Genomic DNA, 13,453 nt, shown 5'->3' on the forward strand with positions numbered 1-13,453 from the left:
ACAAGAGTGAGTACATAATAGACCCTTAGTTAAGACTTGTTTAGTTGATTTGAATGCCTTGTACCTGGACCCTTATGTCTTGAGGTGGTATTAAACCCCATGGCATCCTAGCATTCTTCCCATAAAAGCTCTCAGCCAACACGAGCTAGGTCTGACCAGAGAAATAAAGCTTGACAAATTCTCACAGATGGTAGATAATTCTTTTTGATGGTAGGTTCTAAACATCCCCTAGAATAGCACTCTGCTCTCAGGGAATGAGCTCAATTAATTTCACCCCTTGGCAGCAGCCTGTTTTACTTGAATCATCTTCTCCCCTTTGGCTTAGGGCTTCCTGCCCTTCTACCTCCCTTATAACAAAGCTAAGTGCCCTCTTGCATCACAGTGCACACATGATACCATATTACATTTATTTGAATACCTATCTCATTCTCCCTAGTAGAAGAATAAGCTTCTTGAAGCAGAGATTCTATCATTATTAACCTTTGCTTCCCCAGTATTTTTCACATAGCAGATGCTCAATAAGATTTTTGTTGAATTGAATAATTAAATTCAATTAAGACTGAATTGTGTTTGGATTTTGTCAAATTTAAGCACATCTTCTTGGACCATCCCCTGGGTTTAAAGTCATGCAAAATTAAGTACTAGTCTGGAAACAAAGTCACCTCAAAGCTGCTAAGGGCTTTTAAGCTAGTGAATAGACTCCTTCCTGGAAGAAGGAAAGTTGTAATTAGGCTTCAGATCCAGGAAACAATCAGTAATAGCTGCTCAAGAAGTTTCTGGTTCAGTTTGGAGTGAAGACTGTTGAAGAAATAAAAAGTAAATATTCTATATTCCAAAAAGGCAAAGTTTTCAAAGTAAGATGAAAGATTTAACTGGCATTACAGCAAGTAAGACTTGGAGGTCATTTTCAAACAACATATCGAATGTCAGGTGTTACCTTCTCTATCTTCTGTGTAGACAAAGTCTTAGAGTTCTGACTTAAGAGATGGTATGTCATTCTCACAAAGTCAATAGATTGAATGTTCTGGAATCTCATGTTGCTCTTGAACTCTCATAGTATTTTGTTACACTGATTTCTCTGGAAGATTAGTAGGATTCTAAAATTCCCTTCATCTTAGTTATTCCCATAAATTCTCAAGAGACAAAATTTAGGAATGGATCCAGCAATAAAATCCATTGCTTTAAATATCTATTCACAAAACATGGATAACCAAAAAAAAGTTTGGACTAATGGTCTGAAACTAATGGTTTCTCAAGGAGAAAAATTTGACTTCAGAAGGATAATTGGCACTTATTGTGATGAGATCTATGATTGAAATATTTCTCTGGAAGGGTATATTAATTCAAAAACAACATGATGAGGAAAAGGGAGTAGAAATTTGAGGGAAGAATATTATTGTATTTTAAAAAGATATACCCATGTATTTTCTTTCAAAGGTAAGTTAAATGGCATCTCAGGGTGGTGACAGAGAGTTGCCTTCTGAATGAAAATGATCATGGTTTAATTATTGCCTATGATATGCTGACTGTGTTAAGGTTGAACACTAACTCCCCAAGAAAAAGTAAATTACAGAGCAGGTGTTGACCCGCTTTGGTGAAGGGTATTTACATACTGACAGTTCCTTATACAACTGAAATAATATTGCAAGCAAAAAAAAAATACTCTTGTGAGGATATCAAGAAATCAGAAGGATTGAAAAGAAATATCGTAGAGGGCAGTTGGATGAAGATCAGCCAATGGAGACAAAAAGGAAGCAATATTGTCATTAGTGCACATTACAGATTACTTGAGCCAGAAAAGAAATTGATGAAAATTTTGATAAACAGATCATAAATCTAGCATGGAGGTCTAATAGAGTAGTTATGAAGATATTAATAGAGTAGTTATGAGGACATTGAGTTATCTGGAGAACTGTGTGTACTCTTTCTTTGCTAAAAAGCAAGGGGTAATAATTTCTTTGCTTGCCTTAATGGTCATTTCATCCTTCAGAATGGAGGAATAAATGGAGGAACCAATGTTAATCTGGGCATGATATTCACCAGCAAGGAAAAATGGATTACATAAGTAAAAATGATGGAGACTTTTGAGAAAAGTGGCCAATCCATCTTAAAGTACATGGCAGAGAATCAGAAAAAAGATTGGTATGATCTGACACTTACTCTTGATTTTTTGAAGAACAAATTTCAGGAGATTCACTGGAAGGATAAACAGGTTTCTAGTGCCTATATTCCTATACTAGAACTAAAGCTAAGAATGATGGGAAGATTTCAAGAGTAAACTTCTAAAGATACAAAGAAAAAATAATTCCAATGAAGAGGAAAAGGAAAAGTTATTAAAAGAGAATAATGTGGAGGTATAGGAGAAAACCCTAATAGTATCAGAAAGAGTCTGACATGACTAACTAATAAACAACAACAAATCAACTTTAGAAGGTCTCCAGGATTCTCTCTAAAATAAAATATTTTGTTTTATTATAAATTTTTTTTAAAAAAAAATATAGTAGCTTGGATAAAGACCTAGATATTTAGCTCTTTAAAAACCGTTACAACCTGATCCCAACCTATCTTTCAATCCAGACAAAGTAACCCTGGCCTTTTCAATATATTTTGTTTACAACAATCCACTTCCTGTCTCTGTCCCCCTTCAGTCAACACCCCTGTTCTTGGTCTTTACTTCTACCTCATAGAAGCTTTTTCTTCCTTTAGTTTACAGCTTAAGAATTATCTTATGCATAAAGTTTTTCCTGATACTTTAACTGTGAATACCCTCCCTCCCATTGTATTTTTTGTTTAACTAATTCATTTATATCTATAATTGGTTTCCCTAAAGTTTTGGTGCAGTTTTAGCTATTAAAGCTTAAAGACTTTTGTAATGCTCTAAATTTATGTATTTATTCACTTCATATTTATGCTGTGGGTTTTTTTTTTGCTTGTTTTTTGGTATGCATTTGTTTCTCCCAATAGGATGTAAAATCGTTATAGAAATTATTTCATTCTTTTTATTTGTGTTTCCAGGACCCAATCCAGTGCCTAATATATAACAGGCATTTAGTAAATACTTGATTGGTAAATGGAATATTTATCAAATTTGCAGATTATTTAAAGATAGGAAGAGTCACATATAGGATAGCAAAATCAGGATTCAAAACAATTTCAGTAATCTAACAATGAGTCAAACTCTAACAAGATAAAACATCATGAGAATAAGTGTAAAGGAGGCATTTTAGTCAACTACAAGATCAATGAGTTAATAGTCTGATTTGGCAGCCAGAAAAACTGGTAAGATTCTCTTAGGTTATGCTAAGAGAATTGTAGTGTCAGATTAAGGAGGGAACACTCAGCCATGGTCAGCTCACTCCTAGAATCTTGTGTCCATTTCACTTAACGTTCAATTCTGGTTCCTTTTTTTTTGGGGGGGGGAGGATTGATAAGCTAGTACCAGAGAAAGCAAAAAAGATGGCCTTGTGATAATTATATGAGGATTGATGGAAGGAACGGGGAATGTTTAAACTAGAGAAGAGAAAATTGGTATTGGGGAGTAGCTGTCTTCATTATATTTAAAGGGACGTCATGGAAGTGGTATTACTTATGTTATGTTTTATCCAATGAGGCAGAATTACTGGTAGTAGATAAAAGTTTTAATCAGACAAATGTAGGAAAAATAAAAGGATATTTTGGAAAAAAACTCCCAAACAGAACTGCCCTATTGTGAATAGTGTGGGTTCTCTCAGGGACTAGTAGGTTCCCGTTACTAGAGATCTTAAGGATAGATATTCATGTGGCCTTTATGTTGTAGAGGGGATTCTTATTCAGATATGGGCTAGACTAGATTCTATAATTTGCAATGGTCTGGATGATAATGCAGCTGAGGACCCCTTCAAGTATTTTAAAACTATCTGAATACTCTGGATATTTTTTAGTGGTAAACTCTAGATTTCCATTTTCAAATGAGTGAGTGCTCCGACTTTTCCCATTTAAATATGATGTTGATTTTCCATTTTATCTTGGGGATGATGGAGGTGGGATGACTTCACAATCAGAAATATAATGAGCCCTAGATTAAAGCAAAAGCAGATTTACACACTTTGGAGATTAAAAAAAATAATAATTTGAAATGCATGCAAAAAAACAAAGATACTACTCAAGTGAGCTCAATGGGAGTGATAAAACATCCCTAGAAATAATCTTTTCCTGTGCAGGAATGCCAGGGAAAATGCCAATCCTAGGTCTACATCTGGGTCTTTTCATATTGAAAAGGTAAAATAGAAAACTCAGCTCTTCTCATTCTGCTTGGACTTCACCGAATATATTGGCAGCTCCTAAACCTTATCTTTCTTCTGAGAAGGGGATTAATTTCAAGTTACTTTACAGGATATTATAGACTATTGGCCCTCTCTGGAGGCAAACCCAGGATTATCAGGCAAACTACTTTCATCTTGCCCTCTAGCCTCCTTTGGGAGAACAATTTCATTTACTTAAGGATAGGGAAATAGGAAGTAAGGTGACCCCAGGGTAAGGCTGAATATAAAGCAGTTTCCCAGATGTTAACAAAACTGTTAGAAATTATATGTGTGTGTGCATGCATGCATGTATACATATATATATATATGTGTGTGTGTGTATATATATATATATATATATACAAATATGTGTATATACAAACACATATGTATATGTATAAATTCAATTAGGAAATATTTATACACTGAAATAGCAAGAAATGAAGCTTATATTTAACAGAATGATACACTCCAGATAAATTGAGAAATTTACTTCAAATTCTTTGTCTTGTCTTCTTTGAAGACATCCATATCTTGTATTTCACTAAGGACCATTTAGAAATAGATTTTCTGACTTATACCCATTGATTTCTCTTCTCTTATGGCTTGTTTTTACTAAGTGCTTGCAGTCCTCTGTTAGGCTTGGCACATAAGGAAGCATGAACCATATTCCTTGCCTTCAAGTTGTTTGCAATCTGGATGAGGTGATGGATTCATTCATAAATATATAACTAATGATACCAAGAGCTATCCTATGTGGAAAAGCTATAGAAATGGCCTTACATTTTTGGGGAAACCATCAAAATATGGGATCAGACTTGACTTACAAGGAAATGGAGAAAGGCAGGGAATTTTTGTTATGATAACATGAACCAACTTTCAGTTTACAAAATAGTGCCTTCAGTATGAGAAGGGACCACATAATACCAAATACTTACCATGGGGTAAGTATATTAGAGGTAGGATGGTTTGGGGCAGAACAGAAGTCAGGATCAGGTTGGTAAAAGTTGAAGAGAAGTGGGTTGAGCTGGATTTAAGGGAAAGCTGCCTAACAATTGAAACTCTTTCAAAGTGGAATGAGCTGCCTTGGGAGGTTGTGAGTTCTTTGTCTCTGAAGGTAACCTTAGGTAAAGGCTGAATGACTATTTGTTGTGAATGGTTAAAGGAAATTCCTATTCAGGCATGATTTGATCTAAGTGTCTGCTAATTTACCTTCCAATTTTGAGAATATAATTTTAGGGTATTCTTGAATCACATCTAAAGAGTTTTGGATCCTGAAGGAGACAATACCTCAGCATTTTTAGCTCAGGCTTTAAAGCACTCAGGCTATGAAAGTGAATTTATTGCCCTTCTGGGAACCAATAAGATTGACTCATTTCTTTCCACCCACAGATTTTGAACCCTATCCTTAACCAGTCATCTCTTCTGTAGGTGCCCTGGTCATAAAGGGACCAAAAGAGAGAGTGACTATCTCCTCTCTCTCACCCATGATTTTATATCTATACACAAAAATACTTTGTCTAGTGGCACCTGCAACCTCACTATTAGCATGCTATTCTTTGTTGACTGTATTACTCTTTCCTCAGCTTTGCTTTAAAATACAAATACCTTTGGTAGGAACAATTAGTTCAACTCCAAATGCTTCCTCTGGATGAATGATGCTATAACACCAGAAACTCTGCGGAATGATAGGGGAGAAGAAGCTTTTTGAAGGCAAATGGGGTAAGAGGGCATTACATGGAGAAAGAGAGTTAGAAAAAGAAATAAGAGTAAATTCAGAAGAGAACCCTGACATTACAGGGTTATCTTAGCTGCTTTTGTTAATAGCTTCTTTATATCACTGAAACAGGGAGGTGGATAGAATGCTGGTCTGTCAGTCAAAAAGACCTCAATTCAAATTCTACCTCAGATACTTCCTAATTGTATGATCCTGGGCAAGTCATAGAGTTTCATTTTTCCCTTTGCCAAATGGGGATAATAATAATACATACCTTTCAGAGTTGTAAAGATTAGCTGAGACAACTTTTGTAAAATACTTTACAAACCTTAACACATTGTATAAATGCTAGTTATGGTTGTCATTGAATACCCATCTCATAGAAATAAAAATAGCTAGCATATATAATAATTTAAGTTTAGCCAAGCACTTTATAAATATTATTCAAAACATTATAACAATCCCATAAAATAGGTGCTATTATTATTCCCATTTTACAGATGAGAAAATGGAGCAGACAGAGGTTAAGTGACCAGTTCATTGTTATATGCATTGTACCATCTAGTTTCTCCTTTCTATTAGCCCAATATAATGGAAAGCATACTGGGCTGTCTGTAGGGAATCATCCAGATTTAATCTACTGTCTGTTATGTAGTCATGTTATAACCACAGGAAAATCACTTAATCTTTCTGAAATTGAAGAATGAGGAAATTGGATGAGTTTAGGTCTGAGATTCCTTATAGCTTTAAATCTATGATCCCATGATCATTTGGTTCTTCCTTGGTGAAAATGGGAATAAAGATACCTGTAGAGGCAAGGTAGTTAATGGCTCTAGTGCTGAGCATGCTTTCAAGAAAAGCTGACTTCAAATCTCTTTGACACTTCCTATAGGGGAGAGGGCCTGAACAAGTCATTTGTATTCTCTAAATGCCTTGGGCCCCAATTAGGATTTCTCTCCTAAATTAGGGGTATTGGTGGAGGTATCTTTCTTCACCCTTACCAAATGAGATATTGTTTTCTAAAGCTTGAAGCACCATCTAAATGTCAACCATTATTCACAGCTTTTCTCCATCTCTCTCTCTCTCTCTCTCTCTCTCTCTCTCTCTCTTTTTTCAGGGTGATATCCAACAACTCCTTATCATCCCTGACGCCAGAGCTGCTTATGATTACTGCGAACACTACAGCCCGGATTGTGATACTGCTGTTCCAGACACCCCACAGTCTCAGGACCCCAACCCAGATGAATATGTAAGAACATAACTATTTTACTCTCACCCTCTGGATACTTTATATCCCCTTAGCATTTTTAGGAATCTCTGAGTATCAAAGTATCTCTAAGATATCATTTGCATCCATGTTCATACAGATGAATACATAAGAACACTCTCTGTCCTTATCCTCTGGATACTTTAGATCCTCTTAACATCCTTAGGGCTTTGAGTATCTCTGAGATGGCAGATACATTTGGACTTAGGTGTAGCAGTAGCACATTCTTTTGGAATCTGGAGAGGAATTGACTTAGTAACGACATGCAACAATTAAGGTTTCCTGGAAAAAACAAAAACAAAAATAAAAACACTGACTTTGAATTCAAAAGATCCAGATTTGAAATCGTACTATAAAATGAAATTATTATATGATATTAAATAAGTCACTTTTACTTTTTGTGTTTCAGTTTCCTCATTTTTAAAATAAAAGATTAACATGAGTTTATCTCTTAAGATTCTTTTCAGCTATAAATCTTATGGTCCTGTGAAAATCTGTGTTTATTCAAGTGATAAATTATGGGGTGACAAGTCACTCAAAAAGAGGTGTCTTCACATTAAAAAAAAGATTTACCAGAGACTGAACTTAAATAGCAAGTTCTTCCCAATACATTTTTAATTGGGCCCAGTGATGCCATAACACCATGAAGGTGAAGTTCAGAGTTCTGGTCTGATGCTTGTTAGTTATAGCACTTGCCACAGTAAATTCGTATGAAAAGTGTTTTATAAATTTTCAAGCACTTATAGAATTTTTATTTATTTTTTACTGGATAAATTTTAAGTACAAAACTATAGATCTTAAGTAAAATAGGGACCTTCCTAGTCATAATTTTGATCAGCTTCCTTGTTACTCAAGGGGTTATTCACCAACAGAAAGAAGAACACAACCTAGGAGCCAGGAGAAACTCAACAACTGCCCAACAGAGAGACTAAAACATATACAAAATACAACAACAAAACAGGCATTCTTGTGTGTTGATGTTCAAAAATATATCAATTGATAAGCCCTTGTTGACTGTCATATATGTGTCTCTTACAACCCTTCACAATTCTACTTCCTCTACACATTTTCCATAATTGTAACTTATATGAAGATTAAAGAAAAAAGAGCAGAAGTTTTCATGAGAATGTTTAACTGCTTGGGAATGAGATTAGTTTCCTAAGTTTTGGATCAGGAAGAAATATTAAAGATCATCTAGTTCAATTACCTCATTTTTTTTTTCAGAAGAGAAAACTGAGATCCAGATATATGAATGGCTTAACCAAAGTTGTAGCTATAGTGAGGAGCAGAACCATAATGAAAACCCTTATCTAATTTAAAATCTACTTCATAAAGCCTCTAAAATTGAATTTAGAACCTGCAAGTTTTTTTGTCTCCCCTTTCTTCCTGACCTCCATATTCCTCACCAGCCAGGACACAACAAAGGGTCATTTGACCAGATCTATGGATCTGAAAATAGGGTCCTAAGTCACAAATCATTTTGCATTTCCAACAAATCTCCAAAGCCTGAAGAGAATGTTGTCACCTGGATGGGTGAGTGCTTCTGAATTCCATCATAGTTGGAAAAAATAGTCAATACCTCATGGAAAATTGCAAGAAGTTTTCTGTTTTAGAAACAAATCCAACTAAGCAATCTTATTCAGCCTATGTTATATTCCTTTTCCTTTCCACTATTCATGATTAGAGCCATAGGCCTAAGCATTAAACATATGTTGGTTGGCTAATTGATCAAAGGCATTTTTAAGACTTTATAATACTATCACACAATAAATATTTATTAAATTCTTATGCATATGAACACTGTATTATGAGAGATTGTGGGACAACAAAGTTTCATGGGAGATAAAAATTTTATTTAAGACATGTCTCTGCCTTTAAGAACCTTAGAACAACACAGATGATGGTAACGTAGAACATTCTATAGTAAAAGTCTAGAGTAGAAGTAATGGTTTTTGGAGACAAAACTCACTGGAATAATTTTTAAGCATCTTTATAAGTTATAAACCAATTAAGCATCAATACTTCTTGACATCCCTCTAAATTCCTTCCCAGCCTTTATCAATGAATATGTATATTTTTATAGTCAAAACCAGTGTATATATGTTTATCTTATCTTTTTTCACTCTTAAAAATTTTTAGATGTCTTCAAGTTTTATAAAATAGTCCATTCTATTATTGAATATCTCTGATTGGCATACAAATTCCTTAGACTGAGCTAAATTTTTTATCTCCCATCTTAGAACTTAGGCCTAGTTATTTCCTTGTAGAATAAATCTCCTTGGACACATCCTATCTTGTTAAGGTTCCAGCCCTTACACAATCATTTGCATGTAAGAGACACTTAATAAATGCTTATTGAATTGAATCAAATGCACCTTATGAAAATGTGGTGCTGAGAATTAAATGTACTATTCTCAATAGGATTTGACCAAGGCATAAAACATCTTCCAAATATTTAGTTTCCTGTTCACCAGAAATTTTGTTAATCAAAAGAGAATTAATTATAAAAACCAAGTGAAATACATCTATACACATATTGAATAGATAGATAAATAGATAGATAGATAGATAGATAGATAGATAGATAGATAGGAATATCCAGCAAGAACATGGTACAATGGATAAAGTGCTGGGCTTTGGCAATAAGGAGACCTGGATGTGAATCCCACTTTAGACCTTTACTTTGTATGTAATACCAAACAAATTATCTCTTCAGACCTTAGTTTCCTCATCTATAAAATTAGATATCTGGGAGTCAGGGACTCTTCCAGTTCAAAATGATTCACAAGAGAATGAACATAAAATGGCAAGTTCTTTTGGACTCAGTGATGCCCTGGAACCATTAGGATGAGGGTCAGAATTCCAGGTCTGATACTTCTTAGTTATGAGACTGGGCCAGTGAGTGTATTACTTAAAGGATTAAATGACTCATCTGTAAAATGAGGAAAATAGTATTTATATGATCCTATGATTCTCAAATCCTATGAAAGGGCCTATGTCCAACTCTAGGCTCTGTTTTTAAATCACAGGATTTGATTTCATGTTGCTTATGTTTATAACTTCATGTTTATAGTTTCTTATTTTTTCATATGACAAATATTAATTATCATTTGTAAGTATAAACTTATTTAAAGTTTTTTACTCCCCCCTCCCACCAATCTCCAGCAAACCCTTTCTCCCCTTCTAAAAGAATTACAATAACCAAAAAGAAAAAAAACAAAACACTTGTTTTTAAAAATTATCTAAAGATGAAATTTCCCTTGGCCTTACAAAATGAAGATGTCTCTTCTAGAAGGTTTCATCTTTTCAAAGTCTTCTGTGATTTCTTTGCAGTATCCAGAAGGAGATGGAGATGGTGAGACATATTACTATGAATATCCGTACTATGAAGACCCTGATGACCCGGGGAAAGCCCCAACCCCCACTAAAAAGCCTGTTGAAGCTGCTGGAGAAGCTACGGAAATTGCTGAGGTATGGGCCAGATGGAAGGAGGGGTACAGAGCTGTTTCTTCTCTCATTTTTATTTAGAGTTTCTTGAACAGTTCTAAATTTCTAAAATTTCTGGAGACCTAAGCACAAAGTGAAGAGAGTTTGAATAAACCAAAAATTTGCAGGTGTAAAGCTGGGGAGTACATGTAGATGTTGTCCCATTTGATAGAAATTGTGATATTTGTAAGCTATATGCCTTTATTCTTATACCAGTAAAATGGTTTAGCCTAGAGTTCATACAGGATTAGGTTTGAAATGAGGTAGGAAAGGGAAAAAGGACAACAGTGATTGTTTTGGATATAATTTAGCCAGTTGTGTTATAAAGCTCATATAAAAGAATGCATACAAAACACTTTAAAAGCCTTAAAATATAATATAAATTCCTGTTAATTAGTAATTTCATTATCCTATCATCATAAGGCCTTCAGTCTGGTAATGATTTCATTCCCCAGCCTTCTATTATATTCCTGTACAGTTCAGGCATTGTTTATAGATCAATACTAGGTGTGTTGGTAAATATTTAACAACTGAGCTCTCCAGAAGGAAAAAAAAAAACAACAAAAAAACAAGCCCACACAGTCTTAAATTTAATTTGCATTACTAATACTTTCTTAGCTCTAGACAATCAAGAAAACAATAAAGCAACCCCAGATTTGTAGCAAAAATGCTCATCCTGAAAATTGCATAGTCTCATAGGCCCTTGGATCTAACTCCAGCACACATGGGGATTTAACTCAATCTATCAAAATCTATGTAATAAATAGCAAGTGAAAGTGATGTGGGGTTCTGTGATTAAAAAGTGTTGTAAAGAGTCCCACAATGGAAGTCAGGATTGTATTGTATTTAGTCTTGGTTTTGCCAGGAATAAAATAGCTATATTTTAGCATATTGGGAAATCCTTTCTCTTTTCTAGGACTCATTTTTCTCCCACCATCTTGTAAAATGAAGAAGTTTAACAAAATATCTGAGGCCTAGCTCAGCTTGAATATTCTTTGGTTTTTCAATTAAAAAATAATATCCACAATAAGCATTTCTATGGTTAAGCTAGGGAGCATTCCATCCCCACCTGTCTTATCTTCTGCTCACTGATCTATTTGATCAATTGTGCTGTTGAAACAGCTAGGTGCTGCAGTGGAGTTCAAGTCTAGCTTCAGATTTCTGCCTATCTCAGTTTCTTTCACTGTAAAAAAAGGGGGTAATAACAGCACATATTTCTCAAGGATGTTGTGAGAAATAATCATGAAGCACTCAGCACAGTGCCTGGTCCATAGCAGGTATTTTATAAATGCTCCCTCCCTCCCTGTGCATTATCATTGGAAAGGCAACAATTTGTGATTTTTTGAACTCCAGTTCTCTGGGTCATACCTTAGAATTCTTAATGTCTCTTGCTTGTGCTTTTTGGGTAACTGTATTTTGTTATGTGCCTGGCTCTTAGGAGCAGACTCCACCACCAACAGATGCACCACCAGTGCCTGAAACCAATGAAAGGGATGACAAAGAAGACCCAAACCTAGGAGGAAGTGACTATGATTATGGACCCATCAATGAAGAATACTACACACCACCCCCTTATGAAGACATCTACGATGGAATTGATAACCCCGACCAGCCCACTGACACTGTTGGAGGAGCTGAGATTCCTACCAGCACTGTTATCATCACCAATTCCACTAATGTAACTTTTGCTCTATAATTTTTCAATATGGTTCAGAGGAGGAGGGAGATGGCTAGTCTCACATATGGAAAAAAAACAGTTTAGTAGAAAATAGCCTAGGTTGGTAATTAAACTATCTGGATGCTAGATTTGGCTCTGTCATTGACTCACACTATTATAACCTTGGATAATTCATATGTTTCAACTTTCTCCTATATAAAATTGGCTCCATAGAGCTATATGTAAAGCACTTTATAAATCTTAAAATCTATACAAATATGTTATTGTCAAGAGCAAATGTGATAACACATGAGAAAATGCCTAGAAAAATCAAGGACTATATTAATATAGTATCAATAAGGTATTATTGAAATCTATATTAATATTGTTAGAATGATTATTTTTAACATGAGAAAGAGAGAGACATGAGAGGCAGAATGGTACAATAAAAAGAGAATGGATTTGTAGATCAGCCTTTTGTTAATCTAGAGGCTGGTGTATCCTGTCTCACTACCTGTGAGACTTTGAAGAAGTCCCTTAATAAAAGGTATTAATGGAATCAATATTAATAATGTTAGGATGATTACTTTTTACATTGGAGGTAGGATGGTATAATAGAAAGAGAATGTATTTGTAGATAAGCCTATAGCTAAGAATTTTTTTTTATTTAAGTTTTATTTTATTTACAAAGCAGATGCTTGGGTGATTTTTCCAACATTAACCCTTGCAAAACCTTTTGTTCCAAATTTTCCCCTCCTTTCTCCCACCTCCTCTCCTAGCTGACAGGTAGTCTAATACATGTTAAATATGTTGGAATACATGTTAGATCCAATATATGTATACATATTTATACAGTTATCTTGTTGTACAAGAAAAATCAGATCAAGAAGGAAGAAAAAGAAAAATTGAGAAAGAAAACAAAATACAAGCAAATAACAGAAAGACTGAGAATGCTATGTTGTGGTTCATACTCATTTCCCATTGGTCTCTCTCTGGGTGTAGATGGCTCTGTATCACTGAACAAGTGGAACTGATTTGAATCATCT

General features: G+C 34.7%; 1 protein-coding gene across 2 annotated transcripts in view; it reads left to right on the forward strand.

Moving 5' to 3' along the window:
- The window catches only part of COL5A1 (collagen type V alpha 1 chain), a 288,545-nt gene that overhangs the window by 126,569 nt on the left and 148,523 nt on the right, over positions 1-13,453 (forward strand). For both annotated transcript variants that reach the window (XM_074294068.1, XM_074294069.1), the window contains exons 5-7: positions 7,115-7,246; positions 10,598-10,735; positions 12,189-12,428. In XM_074294068.1, coding sequence (XP_074150169.1) covers positions 7,115-7,246; positions 10,598-10,735; positions 12,189-12,428 — 510 coding nt within the window. The remainder of the gene's footprint in view (positions 1-7,114; positions 7,247-10,597; positions 10,736-12,188; positions 12,429-13,453) is intronic.

This window comes from Sminthopsis crassicaudata, chromosome 2, assembly GCF_048593235.1.
Source record: "Sminthopsis crassicaudata isolate SCR6 chromosome 2, ASM4859323v1, whole genome shotgun sequence".
Taxonomy (NCBI): Eukaryota; Metazoa; Chordata; class Mammalia; order Dasyuromorphia; family Dasyuridae; genus Sminthopsis; species Sminthopsis crassicaudata.